Below are 18540 nucleotides of genomic sequence, written 5' to 3' on the forward strand. Positions count from 1 at the left end.
CGCCCCTGGCGCTGATGCTGATTCGCTTGTGATGGCCGCTGTTGCATGGGCTGTGTTTGTAGCGAGGAGAACGTTTCCAGGCACCAGAATTAGGGGATACGATTGATGGTTTATTGGCCAGCCCTACAGTTTCAGAGGATTGCGGGCGGTTTGAAAGGCTCTTCATAGGACGATCGCAATATGATGTGCTTGTGAAAGGCTATCAGATGCCAAGAAACGGAAGTCCGTGTGACTATTCGATTGAACGGGTCCACGGCTCGGCGGTATCTCTAGGACTCTGCTTACTCGCCAACCTTCAAAATCTCAGCAGCTCTCAAAACAGCCTTCGCACTCCTCTCAACCCACTCCTCAGCCTGCGTCACATTCCCCTGATCCAGACTATCCTGCACAGCCGGGAAAACATCCGCTCCATAACCACTCTCCAACCCGGGCGCACTAACAACATTGTAAAAAGAATATCTACCCGGGAGTAATCCCTCGCTAGCGAATCCTCGGCTGAACTCTCTGAACTTGGTGTTCACTTCAGCCAACAAAACGGTGTCGTTCAGAGCGAGTGCTTGTTTGGCGAGTTTGTCGATGCTCTTTCCTGCGGTCTCGAATGCGGACACGGCGTCGGAGAGAGTGGTGAGATCGAGGGTGTAGTTGGAGAAACGCTCTTCGAGTTTATCTTCGAGATCTTCGTAGATATCTCGGAGGGCGGAACCGGCATGAGTCATATCCCAGGGGATGAGAGGGTCGTCGGCGATGTGGTAGGTTAGGAGTGTTACGTATTGACCCATCGCTTTGTGAAGATGGAAACCTGGATCTGCGTAGTTGGTCATCCAGTCATGGGTATCGTAGAGGGTGTGGTAAGCGTAGACGGGGTCCTTGGGACCTGGACCTCCAGCAATGTCGAGCTATAAGCTGTTAGTAAGATGCTCTATGAGAAGTACTGGTAGTCTTACCGAGCTGATTCCGTTGTGGTAGAAAGCTGCGTAGTCACTTCCACTACCCATAGCAGGAAGAACACCCTCTGTAGCATTGTACCAAGCGTCATAGAGTGTGGGTCCAGCGCCGTAACCCTCAGGATAGATGACCTTCTTCATCGTCTCGATAGCGATCTTCTGAATCTCACCAGACCCAACGATCTCGGCACGAGGACCAGAGACGGCTGTGTCGAGGTTAATGTACGCGACAACCTTTTCGCGCAATTCAGGAAGATGATCTTCAACCCACTCTGTGCTGCCCATGAGACCAAACTCCTCAGCGTCCCAAGAAGCAAGGATGCTATCAAATGTTAGCGTTGCAGAGAAAGATGGGACAGGGTGACTTACATGGTTCGACGAGGCTTCCACCCCTTCTCAACCAACTTTCCAAAAGCCTTGGCCATCTCAATGAGAAGCGAACCACCAGAAACAGCATCAGCTGCACCACCGCCCGTCCAGCCATCGCGATGATTTCCAATGATAACATACTCATCCTCGTTAGTTCCGTTGATCGAAGCAAGCACATCCCACGCAGGCTCCAGTCTCTTATCCATGATATTCACGAGATTGAGCTTGGCACCAGGTGCTGGGCCACTGTAGTATGTGACGTTGGAGAAAGCGCCTTTGTAGTTGGTGCGGTTGACTTGGTCCGGGGAAAGACCATGACCATCCAACGCGTGCAGCAGTTGGAGACCGTCGCGTGGAGAGATGGGGATAGAGGGCGTCGTGGGACCGTAAGGAGTAATGTCTGCTCTGGGGGCGTCTTTGTGCGAGGCGTAGCCGATTGTCGAGGGGTCACCGAAGGAGAGGGAACCCCAGCGCGTGCTGCCTCTTTGGATGGCTGAGGGATGGCGAGCTGGGCCATCTGGGAGATGTTAGATGAGTTTACTGAAGTGAGAGTGCTTTGACTTACCAGGGTACGGGAGGTAGCCGTTCTCTTCGGTGATCTCACCGTCCTCGAGAGGATCGGTGTAGATGATCGTGCCGATCATGCCGTTTGCCTACACAAGATTAGCAAATATTGCTTTGATCTTTCACCAGGGTCATTTACCTCAGCGTTCTTGATCTTGACACCACGGTTCATACCCCCATATTGAACAAGGGCGATTTTTCCACCGAGTTCAACACCAAGATCCTTCAGCTTCTGAAAGTCCGCCTTGGCACCGCGTCTACCAAAGTTAGTCTCACCCACCAGCCAGACTCTCAAACTTACCCAACGTAGACATATTCAGCATTGACCCTTCCACTCCCCGCAAGCGCATGAAAAGCAACCTTCTCCTCAGGATTTCTCGTCTGCGCATCTCCCTCCAAAGGATCCTCCAACCTCTGCACCTCAAACACACTCCCATCAGGCCTCTCAAGCTTCAAAGTACTCTCAGTCGGCTCAGTATAAGTAATCCAATACTCCTCAATCCAAGATTCCCAGCCGTGCTCGGACCATTTGCTCTGCGTCCATTCTGCCTGGCTCCGGTTGTGGCCTGCGAGACGGTAGCCGGAGGAGTAGTAGAGCGACCAGTCGGAGACGGAGGCGTTGTCGAAGGAGTTGACGAGAAGAGTTTCAGTTTCTGACAGGATGGGCGGGAAGGGGACTGTTTCACGCTTTGTGAGACCACTGTTGGAGCGTGAACTGCGCTTTGAGCGGAGTGAAGCGAGTTCGTCTTTGTCTGGCAGACAGGCGTAGACGCATGCTGCGGTGAGGAGGGCGGATGCTAGAGTTCTAGACATGATGACAAACAGCCAGAAGACGCCTCAAGTTCCGTGACAAGACTCATTCATCTCTGGACATTGTGCAGGTATTTATACCTCCAAATATCTCACGAACACCCGGCTTGGCCTATTCATCGATCCAACAAGCGGGGACAAAACATGATAAGCTAGGTCTTACACCGCATCGAACCTATCTCAAAGAGGAATGTGAAGTTGAGAATAACATGCAGTATGCGGAGAAATCGATAAGCAAGCTGTCGTCCAAGATTCAGGGTGCCAGAAATGAGATAAGCTAAAGGTTAGTATAGAACGATCAAAATATTTTGTCTTACTGGCTGACACCCCGACAGCTTGCTGCGTCATTGCTTGGCGTTGTGTTATTCTGGCTCTGCTCACCTTCCCACTTGGGCTACGATCCGCGCAGCGTCGCATCCTGAGTGAAGGAAGGCGGGGTTAGAGCGAACTTTTTGTTTGTGTTCCCGGGATGTCCGTGAGGCTATTATGTTTAAGCTTGTTTTTGGGTTCGTTTAGAGCGGGGAAAGAGGGTCGAATGTTTTTCCTGATACTGGAGTCTTGGAAGAGAAGGAGTGAGCTCACGTCCATACAATGAGTTTGGAGACATGCGCTTTTGCGAAGTGAGTAAGCAGAGTTCGGATGGTATGGGCAGGAGTCGATTGCAGCGATGGAGTTTTGTTTAATTCGAATCTGATTTTGTTAGATAATGGAAGACTGTGCCCTGCTCCTCAGGAAAGTCCCAATAGATGGGAGACTGTGCCTCTTCGTCTCCTTCTTCGTCTCCATCTTCGTTGTCGTCTGATTCTGCTTCTTCCTCGTCTTCGTCCTCTTCGATCTCGGCCTCATCTGTATCCAGGTTGGGAACCCAGCCCACCCCAGCGCCCTCGAGAAGATTCTATCATTTCGTTAGCCATATATCAAGCAGCCGTAGATGAGCTATACAGACAGGAGCTGCTGGACAGAGGAGTGTATGCCCCTGCCCTGTCTGCCTTCCCCCAAACCATATCCCAAGATGGCGCTCGAGGCTCGCTGGGCTCATCTCGCCGCAAATGCGACAACAGTGCGGTCGGAATGCATCGGCGGGTACTCTCATAGTCTTATCCTCGGAGAAAAGATTGGTCGATAGGTGACAATAAAAACGGTTCTCAACCACTTGCTCTGCCTCAGCTTCGACGGTGGCACGGTCGTCTCGAGCATATTCCTAGAGTTCCTCAAAACTTGCATTGGCCCAGTCTAGATATTCAGATATCAGTTTCACTCCATACACAAAGTAAGGTAGACTTACCGAAAGTTGGTTCTGGCTCAGGCTCAGGCTCAGGCTCAGGCTCAGGCTCAGGCTCGGGCTCAGGCGCGGCGGGGAAGAACTCCCACGGCGGAACGAGTGCGCTCTCAGGCAGCGGCATCGGAAAAGACATGACAGGAACTTGCTCCCCATTCGAGCCGGTGATGGTAAGTTGAGGGATAAAGTCTGAGTCTTCGTCCATTTTGATCGTTGAATTTGACCAAGTCCGCAAACAAAGAACGAACAAGACGCGTCTGGAAAATAAGTTTGTAGGATCAACAAACATGCAGTTATTATTATGAGATGAAGCTCAGGCCACACAGGACCTGCCTCGCACTGCCAGCTTTATGCCCTCCCCGCTCGCTAGTCAAACTTCGGTTCAGATATTCACCACCCTCCTTAGCCGCCCGTCAGCCCGCATCAGCTCTACTCACCCCTTTGGCTGGGCGGCAGCCTGGTTTCGTTCCTGTTACCATTTCTGGACCCTCTGAGCCTTGCCACTCACTCTAAAATGGCTCTTACTGCTGACTGAACATCATCCCTCTTCACAGTATAATTCCACTAACGTGTCTATCCACTTCCCACGAATAATAGCATGGCTATATTTTAAATGCTGCCGAAAGTGATCCTCTTGGTAAAACCTCCTACTGCTGTTACAGTCCTTAAATTTGTGGATATCCTGCAAGTGGCTTATGCGTATGTCCCAATCTTGATCTGTAGCGTAGGTCGTGTTCCCAGTACCCGTACCGGAGCGTGGAAAGTCACTGCCACAATATCCGCATATGTCATACTCATCGGGCCGATGGCTAGACTTCTGAAAGACCTTATCGTATCCTGATATGTTTGAGCAAGACCAAAAATAACATCTTATATGTAATGCATTCTGATGGCTTTCGGCTTTGGTATTCGTTCTAAATCTCTCACCACAGCTTGAACACTCGTATCGTTTCTCAGACTCATGTGCTCTGTTATATATGTAAGTGATCTTGAAGCTCATGCATGTCATTGAGCGACTTACGTGAGTTCTTCTAGTGTAGAAAACCTTTCCTGGTTCTCAGGGCAGCATGCGCACATGTAAAAACCTGCAAGCGTTATCTCTGCCATGATTTTGGAATTTGCCGGCGCCGAAGGCTGGACTCTCGAGCGATTTAGGTCGTATCCATCGTGGCTACTGGCAGAGCCAAAACTGGCCACACTGCCTCCGCTTCTAGGTATGCGGCCAAGACTTTGGGGGCTCTCATCGCGCCAACTTGACTGACCGACGGAAAAACTGTGTTCTTGAGAAACAACTTGTGTCGCTGAAATCGGCCCTGGAAGAGTACTCCGCTTTGTCTCATTCCAAGGTGTTTCATGGCTCGAAGAACGAGTGTGTCTTCGAGTATTCATTTCTGATGTTGAAACGTCTCCTCTAACGGGGCTCCGTCGTCCCTCATGCCCACGATTGAATCGATCGTGAAGAGTGCTGATCCATGACCCCAGGCCCCAGTCCTCTAAGAAAGTAAGCAGGTCTACTTCCACAGGCACGTCCTCTCTCAGATATTTCCATCGGGTCCATGTTGTCTTGTCTGCAAGACGATCAAGGATTGGGGTTAGATCAGCCTCGTCAATGTGCGCTAAGCGGGCATGTTCGAACATTGCGAATGTAGCATACGACAAAAGCGCAGGGTGATCCTCTAGAACCTGGGTCTGAAATGTGTCAGAGCCATCCAAGTTTTGAGCGCGTGTAATGTTGCTTAGTACATCAGACTCAACAGTCAAATTACAGCTTTCTGACAGCCATCGATGTACATTCATGGTCGGATACGAATTGGAAAGGCCTGTTATGACTGAATCTGAAGTTCTAGCGCGCTCCGGTCTGCTCTTGTGATGGAGGGGTGGGGTGAGTATGCCTTGTAGGGGTTGCCTTTCTTTTCCGAGAGAGCAGACAGACACAGGGCGCTCACTATTCGACTGGGTTGATAACATCGGGCTCTGTGCTTCGTCTTGGTTCTTTTTCTGAGTGGTGACCCGCTGCCGTGCCTCTACCAACGCATCGAGCTCAGTGATTTTTATATAGTCCAAACAAGTGGCCATGATAGACAAGTGTCCACGACCGATGAGATGGGTCAACACACTCGGGTCTAGCACAAAAAACCCTGTGCCTTTCAAGAAGAAGTCCCGCACTGACTCGTGGATCACCTGTACGATCCTACTACCTCCGTATTCGTGAGTCAAAGACCCTGCATCTACACCCACTGACGATACCTGAGAGCCTGAGGCACCAGGCGGGACCTCGATCGCTCTTGTCACCTCCACCAGTCCCAGAGAGAGATTATTGATCTGTTTTACCAGCTGCTCATCGGTTGCTGTAAAGTAATCTGATGATCGCCACTCAGCAAGCGACGTTGGCGTCGGATATCTGATGAACCCCATAATGTGATGCCACTCGTGAAGGCGAAGTGGCTTTGTAGATAATGTAGCCCATTGGAATAGTTTAACAGCAGCCTTCTTCGTCTCGTGTGTGGAATTGGAAAGCATATCGGAGAATAGAGTATCGAGAGCTTGTGGGGTATTTTCAACGCGCTTAGTCAAGTATTCAATACTCCTACCTTCATCCCAGCTTCGAAGTAAGTCATCAACGACCAGGACTACCCAGAGAAACATGCCATCTGACCTTTCTGTAATCTTCTCTTCTAAAATCTGCCATTCTGCATTTTCGATTCCAATTCCGACTTCGATTCTCTGCTTTAGATATGTCGAAATATCGTGACTGTTGTGTTGTTCCATAACGATTTCTGGGCAGTCACTCACAGTGACAGAAGGAGAATGCCGGCTCGATAGACAGACCTTCAGGTCAATCCCCGAAGCGAAAGCTGACTTTGTGACCTTACGCCAAAAGTAGGCTAGATCTCGCACATGACTTGAGTCACACTCATCTAGAGCATCAACGAAGATCAATACTTTGCTGTCTGATTGCTGGAGCATCATCTTTTGGAAGGCCGTCTTGAGTTCAGCCTCTTGCCAAGAAATAGCTCCCGATCTCATAAAGCACCCAGTTTTGGTCTTTGCATCCCAAACCTCCTGAAAGGACTTTAGGAAAATGGGAACTTTGGAGCAAAGCTGATATATCAAGGATCGAAAAAGGCCAACAACAGAATGCTCAAGATCATCACCCTTTCCGTTGAAGAAGAAAGCCGCTGTTTGAGACGGGTCTGAACCTTTTGTTTGTCTTCGGCTTGCTCGGCGGAACGCTTCTCCCATCAACATTGACTTTCCGGAGCCTGGTTTACCCTTGATCCAAATTAGTCCTTGATGTCTTTCCTGATTTTCTCCGTTCAGCCAATCTTGAAAAATCGCATCATCAAAAAGCCAATGACCTGTCTGCTCAGCTGGACTGCCCAAAGTCTCGTATCGTCTATCGATGGCTGGAAACCACAATGACTGGAGCCATACTTTATTGGCTTGATCATGGAAATCATTCTCCGAATGTTGGGTCACGGCAACACTAGGTATTGCACTGTAGATCTTTGTTCGCCATTGGCCAACCGGCTCTGTCATCTTTGTTCTTGCCATCATGAGGTAGGTAGAGCGGATCTCTCCGACGACTTTGCGGTAGTTTGGGTCGTGTCTTCCAGAGTACCGACACATATCCACATGATCGGCTTGTAGCGTCTCAGAGTTTTCACGATGATTTCCGATGAGTGAAGAGTAATCAGGAACAAGCTTCTTTCCAAACTTAGGGAAAATGAGCCCTTCTTGGAAAGTCTTGACCCGAAAGTTACTCGTTTGCCACAGCCGGGAGAACTCCTCTTGTGCTCTCTCTAGATCAGTGTTCCTTAGGCCGAGAGAGTCTAGAATGACTGGGGTCGTGGCCACACCTATGGCACTGAGAAGCGACCGAGCAATTTCCCCTTTGGTGGCAATGTCTACACTACCGCGGTGGGGTGTGCCAAGGAAAATAACTCCCTTGACCGACTCAAGGATATTCTGATGCTCGCTTCGTGAGGATGATGAAGATCGTGAAAGCATCTGGAGGATAAATCATTAGCTGAAGACAAGTTCGACCAGCTGACATACCTCCTTGACGATGATGCCACCCAGGCTGTGAGCTACACATATCAGAGGACGATGGAGGATCCTCTCCAGGCCAAGCGCAAAAAGAAGATCTTTAGCGTGTGAAAAGACGCTATTTTCACTGACCGCTCCAGCCGAATATTTAGTTATCTTGCTATCGTATCCAAACATGAGAATGCGAGAATCCGGAAGGTCCTTGGAAAGAAGGTCGACCGGCCAAAACACTGAGGCATTGTCGGCATCATCATACAATGTCTCAGGCCTAGGTTCTGTTGGCGTGTTTCGAGGTTTTCGATGGAAACGATCTAGAACGCGACCGAGGACACTGCGCCGAGAATTCCTGCTCCCTGACTTAGAGGATGGTAACAACTCCGATGTTCCGGGTTTCTTTTTAGAACTAGTCCATGATTTTCGAGGATGACCACCGAGGCCATGTACGAACAAGATGCTGGCCAGTCAATACAAAGCATCAAAAACACCCTGTAAACGAGATAACGTACTCTACATCAGGAGGCCCGCTTTCAGGTTCGTAAGCGACCGAGATCCCGGTATCTAGCACGATGCCCTCCATAGCAAAACGAAATAGCACGGGCTATGTAGCTGAAAATATGGTGCCCAGCGAAGCCCGAAGCGGGGTATGCCCTACGTGGCGGCGAGGCTCACGCGGTTATGTCGCCTCCGATAGGATGGTGTTTGGCTGCATGGACGTGGCCATTGATTGGATAACCCAGGTAGTTCCTGTTTGTGTTACCATCGTTGTCTTAACATGCGTATTCATGTAGGGTTAGGGACAGTGCCTGATGACTGGACTTTCACCCACGGTCTCAGCTTTCATAATGACTATCAAGCTAAAATTTAAACATCAACAAATCTCAAAACTCAACTGTCTGCAATTTTGCAACCACGCGCTGCATATGATTCTGCCTCTTCCTAACCTCCGAAATCTCATCGGAGAATGACATGTCTCACGGAGTCCAATGATCTCGATAGTGTCGTTTTGTTGCCCATGCTGGCCCTGATAGCGCTTGACGCCCACACATGTGATCTGTTGCTCGCTTGCAGCCTGCTCAAGCTCTTCCTCGAGGTCCGGTATAAGAAACCCGACGATGCAGCCGCATTTGTCTACTAGTATCTCTGTGTGACCTGGGACTGGTGAGTCATATGGGATTTGAACTTGGTTTCCCAATTCGTCAAACCGCGGTATGGGGATGTTTCGCACAAGACTATGGCCCAGAAATTTAGCCAGGATCTCTCTTACGCTCATGGAGTCGATCAGCTCCTCCGTAACTTTCAAATTCTTCAGCTTGCCTTGCCGTGTAAGCTTTCCGGCTGGGCCTTCGAAGGAAACACTCCCAGATACACAAGTTCCTTTGCAATCCTTCGATAAATCCTCCGACTCGCACTGATCACGAATCTTGAAGTCTAGCTTGGTTATCAAAAGATCGCTAGTTACAAGGGGTACCGGCATGAAGAACGATATCTCGCCATGAAAAGCGACCCAGGTCCAGGAAGGCGCGTGGAATTCGTTAAAGGTGCGCAAAGGCGCGTTACTGGCATACCAGAGCAAATTCTCCGCCGCTTCGCCAGGCGAGTGGAACAGAATTCCAGCGTAGATCTTGCACGAGAAGCGGGCTTCTAGCTGAGCAGAAATACCACCAACAGCGGCCAACCTGTCTTTACTAAAGGTCAGCTGACAGCTTTGGTAACCTGAAACGATATGCCGCCAGATGGGGAAAATTGAGTCACCACTTCCTCTCCACAGACGAAGCAGAGGGATTCTGGCAGCCTCTTCGGGATCACCGCCTTCCTCCTCACCACTTTCAGTGAAGCAAGACCAGGAGAGCTTGTTCTGGGTGTAATATATCAGTCGTCGAGAGAGGAGTCTCTCCTGTAAAATCCAGCCCCTCTTATACCAGTTGGAACGTGGAACACGTTTCCAAGACGACACTATGCGTGGACGAATCGTGATGGTGTTTCTGTCGCAGGCTTTCATGGTTGGTAACTCCCTTAACCATCGCATCTTCCAAACGTAGACTGCTGTATGGGTTTTGAATACCCGTTGGGATAGCTTGCTGAGAGGTACTTTATTATAGGGAATCGTGAGTTTGACTGAAAGTGGATCGTTGTCGCGTGATAGAAGCAAACCATGGTCGACCCCCTTGCCGTCCACAGAATCGACAGCAGCGATCGTGCAAACTGCCTCTTCGAAGATAGTTCCCATCTTAAGGGACTCGTGCGCCCAATCAGACTGGTCGTCTTGGATGATACAGAGCGAGTCGATCCAAAGATAGCGGAAACCAAGTTGGCGTGTCACTTCAATAGCGTCTCGAAACGTTGGGGGCATATCATTCACTGAGAGCTCTTTTTGGTATCGGCCGAGGTTGTCACTCTTCAACTTTGTTGCAACTTCCTTGCCCCAACGATGACTCAGGGCAATGTACTGTCCTGATGCGTTGTTCGACATGAAGAGCCGTGGCTTAGACCAGTGCTCTTGCTCTTTTAGATCGCCCACGTCGATGACTCTTGTCGGTAGCATCGTGGTCTCTTCGGATGATTTATCTGTCATGGAGTGTGATAAGCGACACCCCTCATGGCTGGCCATGCAGGTAGAGAGCCATTTTCGAAGCACTCTGTAGTTTCTTTTGGATGATGCCGGCTCGATATCGGTAAGCGGCACAAGGCCATGAGCTCCATACAGCGAGTCTACCTATACATGAGAATCATGATGTTATTTAAACATGATGAGAAAAAGGCCTTACCTGCTGGGGCTGTAATCTGAATGGTCTCACCATCGTTGAAGTTTCCCTTTCTAAGTTCCCAGCTATGCCCGAGGTCACCGCAATATTGGCCTGTGCTCCAGTCCAACTCGACCAGTGGTTGTGACCTTTCAATGACCGGCGATGCCCCCAAAAATATACTTTCTTCCCTGGAAACCGCTGGTAGCTGGGGTAATCTGGGAGCCAAAGAATCATATTGCTTGTGCATCTCATAGGAGTCAAGATTGACTGCAAGCTTGCCAGTTGAGCAAATCATCAACCGACATAATGCGCATGTTTCTCCGGACGTGATGGTGTCACGGTATGTCAATAGGTGAGTATAGCCGTCTCGAAGCATGGTAAACGTCAGGGCGCTACAGGAAGCGCACAGCTGCCGTGGATGGTGTGCAGTTGCCATTTCGTCAGATTCACCAGGTTGCAGTCTCAAGGAAATTGTTCTGCCGTACTTTCGTGCTCAAACTGGTCTGGGACAACTGAAATGGGGAGAGAGACGCTTTTTCGCATGTCAGACAGAGAGAACCGAGACTGGTACCCGAACCATTCCCAATAGAGTTGTACTTGTTGATCTTAGACTACGGTTGATCCCCCGTGGTGGATGGGAACAGAATGTCGCGTTCGTCACATGTTCTCCGACCAGCTGACTGGGTTATCGCCGGGATATTCTTGTTCCATGCGTCTTAGTCAGACGTTGGCGACCGATCAAAATTCATTCTTTACTTGATAGGCCACGACGGGCGCGGGCAAAGCAATGGATACCAAAGTTGTCGCAGAATAGGGCACAAAAGACCAGATGTCAAAGAAAAATGGAAATAGATCCAATGCTATGGGCCCTAGAAGGCGTATCTTTGGCTCCCCGTTTGACGCTATGACGGTGATTGAGTCGTCCATTTAGACCGATGGATTACAAAACACTCGATGTGAATTTCTGGCAGAGGCAGAGTCCAGGGCGAAGTAGCCAGCCAATCATAAGACAGGTCTTCTGTTACCTACATCAGAATAAGCACAGAGCGTCACGTCGAGAAACTTGACAAGCGGGCTACCACCTTGACAGCTAGCTTTGACGAGTTCAAACGAGATGTATCCTCCATGGTCGATAGCCTCTGCTAAATCGACAGCCCGACCAAGACTGTTGACAAACTCAGCACTAAGCTGGACGAAAAGATGAATGAGCTTGGCGACACTGAACTTCAATTGCACAGAAAAGAGGAATTGCCTTGGTCTAACTAACCATATTTGGACACACTTGCTCCGCCGTTTTTTCCGTCTGCGACAGAGTCGTCTAGTATAGACCTAATATTCTTCAAGATGCTTCTCTAAATCGATTTATATACCGGGCCGGAAGTCCCACGGCGGGACCATTGCGCCAACACGAAGAGGCATCGGGATTGGGAAGATTGAGAGTTGTGATCTGTGCATGGGCGATGGATTGTTGTTTCTAGCCGCGATCCTTGTCGGTCTTGATGTCTCTATACCTGAGTCCCAGGACACCGCTGATGAGAAAGGTCAAATCTCTGTCCGAAAGATATCCTTGCTAACGCCTGCTGGTACACCGATCGGTGATTTTAGACAAATATCCTCTAAGACTTAGGATACTAAAATAAAGTAGCCTAAGTGCTATTCTAATCTACCATAAGGTATCCAAATCATTTCATGTCTTATGCTTGCAGCAGCGAATTCATCGAAGGGGCTAGATTAGCATTTACCTCGCAGTCTGATGCTCAGAGAATAAACCGGGTAGTAGAGCTCATCCTCCAGCCTCTTCTTGGTCTTTCTCAGCGACGCTTATGGTGGAGCTGAGATGCTGCCACCAGTCATCGTTATCCCAATCTAATAAAAAGACTGTACCGAAGGCTGGCTTTTGCTCTAGCTACGGGACCGAGTTTTCACGACGGGACAATCGCGCTGGCAGGGAGAGGCATCGGTACTGGCAAGACCGGGACTTGGTCTATGCCATTGGCGGCTGTTATGGTGATGCGGGGAATGGTAGAATCCGTATCGACGATTGAGTGTCAATTCAATTGCAATCTGTCTGCCTTACGTGTGCCTGTCATTTAGTGCGGAAGGTGCGCCTTCCTCCATTGCTTACACCAGATCAGGGGGGATGGGCCAGCCAATGACAGTCAATCTAGATCTTGCTGCCGAGGCGGGACGAGCCATGTGGCCCGTGCACCGACGGTCCGGTCCATGCCCGGATGCCGATAGCGATAAGACACTGAACTTCAATGGTACAGAAAGAAATACTGCACTTCATGGATCAATCAATTTTCAGATGTTTGTCATCCTGAGCATCTGTTTTGCGATTTGGAGGTCTGTATCGATGTATAGTTGAACTGGAAACACGATCGACAACCTGCAAATATTGGAAAGCTTGCCTGTATTCATAAACATCCGCTTCGTAACGACAACGAACAGTTTGCCATATCAATCCTCTCATTATTCTAATAAAGCGAGCCTTATGGTATCCGATATTCGGATTTCAATCACGTGAAAGAGCCCCACCAAAATCTATGGTGAGCTTTCCCGTCCGCCACCTGATGGAATGTGGACAAACTTCCTCGCTTGATATCTTCAACAACATCTCCAACAACAGCATATCTAGTCAACCTCCTCCATGTAAGAAAGATCCCGTCCGCACTTCCTCCCCGAGCAAATCCATTCTCCATCGGGGAGCTTCTTGCAAGAGCATTGACGCTTAGCAAGCTCGGCCTCGTCAGGGAGACTTCGGGGGCTAACGCCAGGTTAGTTTCTCTTTCATCATCGCCATTCAACAAAAAGGAATCGAACCATTTTCTACCACTGCAAATCCATTCACCGCCCACCTTCTTACAAGAGCATTGTCTCTTCTGGAAGTGACTCTCATCGGGAAGACTGCGTGGGCTGTGTAACTGGTTAGTCTTGTTCGTTGTTCTCGGCACACAGATCGATCCACTTACCAAGTCGTTCCAGAGCAAAACCACTCGTCACCGACCTTCTTGCAAGAGCATCCGCGCTTCTCGAGTTCGCCCTCGGTTGAAGGGGCGGCGAGGGCGAGGGTGGAGAGGAAAGCGATGGCAACGGGAATGAACTTCATTTTGGCGGCTGGAGATTCTGACGCTAGTTTCTGACTAAGCTGTTTTCTCTGAGGCAGCTCCTGTTGATTTATTGTCTGTTGTGCTGAGGTCTGTTGTCGGTTGAGATGTTGTCTGGTTGTCAACAATTGATGTCGAAACTCAGCTCTTTTATACAAAAATCAACTATCAAAGTAAGTATATCCCCAACGCCACTCTTACCGACAATCAACAAAAGAACCCAAGCTATAAACTCAGCTACTCACGATTTCGGAAGTCGGTCCAGTGATAAGTTGGCACTTTTGCGTTGTCGACTCCTGCGCTAAACCCAAACTGGAAGGTGAAGTCATCTCCACTACCCGCACGATACCCGTTGCCACGTACCTGGAGATTGTCAGCGTCGCATCTGATAGGGAATGGACTGATCGAGAGCAGCCGACCGATCTCGGACGCGGCAGGCCATTGGGCGAGGTCTGGGGATTTATGTCTGCCAAGACAATCCTTCAAGCCGAAAGAGCATAGATCGGTCCATGCTTTACGAAAAAGCTACAGAAGTTCTGCTGACAGGGTCTTATGGAGCGAATATAGAAGGTAGCACTGGATTTAGGCGACTGTCAACCACGAACGGAATATCGCTGCGCTCAGTCTATGGATTTGACAAAGACGCTGTCCCCAGATAAGTGGATACAAACCCGATAACCTTTCTTGCCTCCTTGATATCGGTATCTAAGCGCTCCAAATTACCACCTTGTCCTACCCCGTAGGGCTAAACAGTTCGATGGGGATATGCATACTACCGTATAGTCTCCTCAAAAACAAGGTTAATGTGGCAACTGACACTAGTGCCTGCCGAGGTGGGACGGACTGTCGGGATAACATCTGGGGAGACTACTGCAATTGACAAAGATGTCCTGAGGATTGCAAATGGCAAGGACTATCTACTCGGTGATTCCTGAAAAGAGTTATTATCTTGATATCCGGACCAGGTTGTATCCGGTGGGGATTAAGCGTGGGATTTGCATAGCGCAGCGTCTGGTATCGATAAATAGCAGTAGGATATCACTGCTTGTGTTTATTGGAGCAACGGTTATTCTGAAAGGCAACTACATGGGATCTGGGGTATCAAGAATTGCCACTGACTATATGCATATGCGAAGATAATCTGAGCAGTACTGATGACTGCACGGGCGTATAGTCAACAGCTCGGTGGAGGTGTTGCGGTACCTTCATCGTTCTTATCCACCAGACTCTGACCAATGAATCCTGGCAGGTCGGGAACTTAAACCTCGTCCTCTAAGACCCAGGTTACTGAGACCAAGTAATCCAAATACTAGTCTAAGATAGCATAATATGAGCAAATTATCTTGTCTTTTAGGCTCTCATCGTCCAAATCTCTGGAGACTCTGCCGGATCTAATGGCTGCGCTTGAGAAGAGTAACATTTATTAAGGTCGCTCAAGGTAATAAAACAGATGCAAAATAAAATGAGTATCATTCTTATGAACATAAACTTGCTAAACCAATTGTCAAGACCAACTCCGTATCGTCGTGCTCTCAGTTCCTCCCAGCAAATTCCTTCACCTGTTCATCCAAGTCAACCTTGTAAAGCCAATCAACATCAAAAGGCTTAGTCTCAACCGCCACCCCATCAACTTTGGGCATCCTCCTCTTATTAATCTCACTGTTCAACTCAATGATCCTGTCCACCCTTTCCTGTCGTCCCATCTGCCACCTATCCAGGGTCTCACTCAAACCCTGCCCTTTAATGCGACCAAGTACACCAGCGAAAGTGTAGACGTCTTCAAAGGCTTGATTCACACCCTGGCCAGCCGTGGGAGGAATGGCATGTGCTGCGTCGCCGAGAATGACAACACGACTATGCTTCTCGCTAGCCCACTTGTCAAGCTTGGGAAGGAGATAGAATGGCCAGAGGTTGACTCGCTCAGGTGAGATTTCGAAAGTAGCGTTGCTGACAATGGAGGGATAGTCTTCCTTTCCTTCACGAAGAAAGTCAACACACCAGGTCTTGTCAGAGTTCATGGCCTTCCAAGCATCACGACCTGGATCTTCACCGACAAACACCTTTTGCTTGCCGATAAGGACTTCTGAGCCATCCGCAAGTTGGGGAGCGATGACGAAAGCGCCGCGCTTATCGTGCATGAATGTCGCGGGGAGCTTGTAATCGTGCTCTCCGAGTTGGCTTGTAGGCACAGCGGCTGTGACGCCAATCATGTTCGTGAACTTTGGCGCAAGATCGGGATAGAGATAGGATCTCACGCGAGAGTGGATTCCGTCAGCGCCGATGAGAAGATCGGCAGTTTCTTCAGATCCATCTGTGAAACGCCAAGTAACACCTCTCTCATTCTCATCGACAATCTTGTCAAACTTGCGACCGTACACAACCTCAATGCCTGCCTCACGGACAAGATCAAGTAAGACATTGATAAGTTCAAAGCGATACACTCTGATGCCTGTGTACCCGTACTTTTCCTCATCCCCGAATTCAAAGACATCGACGAGTTCGTCATTTTGTGAGAGGAAGAAGAGTTCATCGAACTTATAGCTGTGAGGAAGCATGCGCTTGAGCACGCCCAACTTATCGAGGGCACGAAGAGAGTTGGGGGAGAGCATTATTGCGCCGCCGATATCGAGGGGGGCGGATGCTTGCTCGTATGCCGTGCTTTTGATGCCTTGTTGGTGGAGGGCTAGGGCGAGGGACAGGCCTGAGAGGCCAGCTCCGATGATGGCGACTTTTGGGGAGGACATGATGATTATGGTGAGAGTTTAGGAGAGAAGTTAGATTAAAAGCCTAAGAAGATGATAAATTATGAGGAGCTTTAGCAGAACTTGTATAGTGTATGTTGGTGTTGGCGGCTGGAGAGTTGATGGTTCTGAAGCTGGATATCCACTTCCACAACCGCCCTATATATACACAACCACGCCGCCGAAACCACACCTCCCAAATCCTTTAAATTTCCTTTAAACCGTCTTACTCCTCCGGCAATTTCGGTCTTTTACTAAATTCCCTCCATCAATAAGCATATCCGTAACACAAAGTGCCGTTTACTTCCGACCTGTCCAATCATCTTGACCTCCGATCATTCAGCCCCTCAGACTATCGGCCGAGTGACTCCATCCGGCCGACATTCAAGGTAGCGACAGTGGATGACAAGGTTGCTCGGCCGAAGAGACGCGGCACAGCTTTTGAAGGATTGGCTAGATCGTGTATTTTGCTACGTGGTTTGTCAGAAAAGTGTTAGTGCTGATTCCTAAGCCCACTTTCTGAGTCTCTCATTCGCCGTGGGCGTCCGGCCGAGACGACGGAGCCGGGTGTATCGGCCGGGACGTAGAAGGCAGAAGAGGAGATGTTTTGGTATAAAGACTGGCGATGGGGGCTGACAGTTTTTCTCGTCATCAAACAATTCACATCAATAATATCTCAAACAATCCATCTACGTCTTGCAACAACGCATTCACTTTGCATTATCTTCAATCACGATTTTATTTCACCAGGACTCAATCAAAATGCACTTCCTCATCATCGGCGCAACAGGCCGCAACGGCTCGCTGGCCGTTCAAGAAGCTCTTTCTAGAGGCCACACGGTAACAGCTCTTGTTCGCAATTCAAAATCTACCAAGCTCCCCTCCCACTCAAACCTCACTCTGGTTCAAGGACTACCTACTTCAGAGTCCGACATCATCAAGGCTCTTACAACTCCTCAACCACCCCAGGTTATCATTTCAGCTCTGGCACAAGTGAGGCTCACGGAGTCACCTTTCGCGGCACTGCGTCCTGATACTACACCTGATTTTATGGCCGTTAGCATGACAGCCCTTATCAGTGCAATCAACAACGCAAATCTGCCAAGTAAACCCAAGATTGTTGTCAACTCGGCTCAGGGCGCTGGATCCTCGTGGCGCTCAATGAACCTCCCCGGCAAAGTGTTGTTTAGTCATGGAAGTATGGGCATTGGTCTCAAAGATCACAACGAAGTCGACCGAATTGTACGCGAAAGTGGCTTGACTTTTGTTCTCGCGCGCCCGGTCATGCTTGCGGAGGGTGAGGCGAGACTGGTAAAGGTCTGGCCTGATGATGGAAAGGGCTGTGCTTGGTTGCCCAAGATTACGAGGGAGAGCGTTGGAAAATGGCTGGTTGATGCCGCTGAGACTGATGAATTTGATGGGAAAGCGCCGGTGCTTACGAACTAGATAGAGGTTTCGTATGTTTTATAGAATTTTAGTACTGAACTTTCTCTCCCTATCATCCAGCCCTCTTCACTGTTGCTTTAATCAATCGCGAAAGCTATCCAAAAGGTCCGAAAGCTGAGCAAGATTAGCTCGACGGAGCGTTTACAGAGATTGTCGAGAAGAATAAATTGTCGTGTCATTGCGACGCTTAGTCTCTTCTCGAATGCTTTGGGTGATGCTCATGCCAGGTCCCTCAAAGAAATACTCGCTTACGATAACATGTGTACGTGTTTGAGTCGCTGGGTCAAATTCCGACGAACGAGTTACGAGTTTTCTAAACTGGGTGTTGTCTGGCACTAGAACAGTTGTGTCGTCCAGAAGGAAGATGAGGGTTCTGGACAGTGTGGCACTGGTGATGACCCGATTCGAGGTCATGATTGTGGTTATAGCAGAGAGTGTAGGTATCCTTTTAGTTGTGAAGGCGAAGTGATTGAATGGAAGATGAAA

General features: G+C 49.3%; 6 protein-coding genes across 6 annotated transcripts; 1 reads left to right on the forward strand and 5 right to left on the reverse strand.

The window, feature by feature from the left end:
- Positions 1–281: 281 nt before the first annotated feature.
- FIESC28_05569 (uncharacterized protein) lies at positions 282–2690 on the reverse strand (the record flags this gene model as incomplete). Its single annotated transcript, XM_031159714.1, has 6 exons — positions 282–896; positions 945–1266; positions 1314–1830; positions 1879–1966; positions 2017–2134; positions 2179–2690. The coding sequence occupies 6 exons, from the start codon at positions 2688–2690 to the stop codon at positions 282–284; spliced, it is 2172 nt and encodes a 723-aa protein (XP_031016266.1).
- A 676-nt stretch (positions 2691–3366) lies between these two features.
- Positions 3367–4171, reverse strand: FIESC28_05570 (uncharacterized protein; the record flags this gene model as incomplete). The annotated part of the gene is made up of 3 exons (XM_031159715.1): positions 3367–3582; positions 3634–3641; positions 3973–4171. The coding sequence occupies 3 exons, from the start codon at positions 4169–4171 to the stop codon at positions 3367–3369; spliced, it is 423 nt and encodes a 140-aa protein (XP_031016267.1).
- Positions 4172–4983: 812 nt separating this feature from the next.
- Positions 4984–10558, reverse strand: FIESC28_05571 (uncharacterized protein; the record flags this gene model as incomplete). Its single annotated transcript, XM_031159716.1, has 3 exons — positions 4984–7977; positions 8026–8291; positions 8992–10558. 3 exons carry the CDS (start codon positions 10556–10558, stop codon positions 4984–4986), a joined length of 4827 nt encoding a protein of 1608 aa, XP_031016268.1.
- A 2836-nt stretch (positions 10559–13394) lies between these two features.
- On the reverse strand, positions 13395–13869 carry FIESC28_05572 (uncharacterized protein; the record flags this gene model as incomplete). Its single annotated transcript, XM_031159717.1, has 3 exons — positions 13395–13527; positions 13584–13676; positions 13733–13869. The coding sequence occupies 3 exons, from the start codon at positions 13867–13869 to the stop codon at positions 13395–13397; spliced, it is 363 nt and encodes a 120-aa protein (XP_031016269.1).
- Positions 13870–15399: 1530 nt separating this feature from the next.
- Positions 15400–16611, reverse strand: FIESC28_05573 (uncharacterized protein; the record flags this gene model as incomplete). The annotated part of the gene is made up of 1 exon (XM_031159718.1): positions 15400–16611. One exon carries the CDS (start codon positions 16609–16611, stop codon positions 15400–15402), a length of 1212 nt encoding a protein of 403 aa, XP_031016270.1.
- Positions 16612–17370: 759 nt separating this feature from the next.
- FIESC28_05574 (uncharacterized protein) lies at positions 17371–18054 on the forward strand (the record flags this gene model as incomplete). The annotated part of the gene is made up of 1 exon (XM_031159719.1): positions 17371–18054. The coding sequence occupies one exon, from the start codon at positions 17371–17373 to the stop codon at positions 18052–18054; it is 684 nt and encodes a 227-aa protein (XP_031016271.1).
- Positions 18055–18540: the final 486 nt, after the last annotated feature.

This window comes from Fusarium coffeatum, assembly GCF_003316985.1.
Source record: "Fusarium coffeatum strain FIESC_28 chromosome Unknown BRIP53273_contig_119, whole genome shotgun sequence".
Taxonomy (NCBI): domain Eukaryota; kingdom Fungi; phylum Ascomycota; class Sordariomycetes; order Hypocreales; family Nectriaceae; genus Fusarium; species Fusarium coffeatum.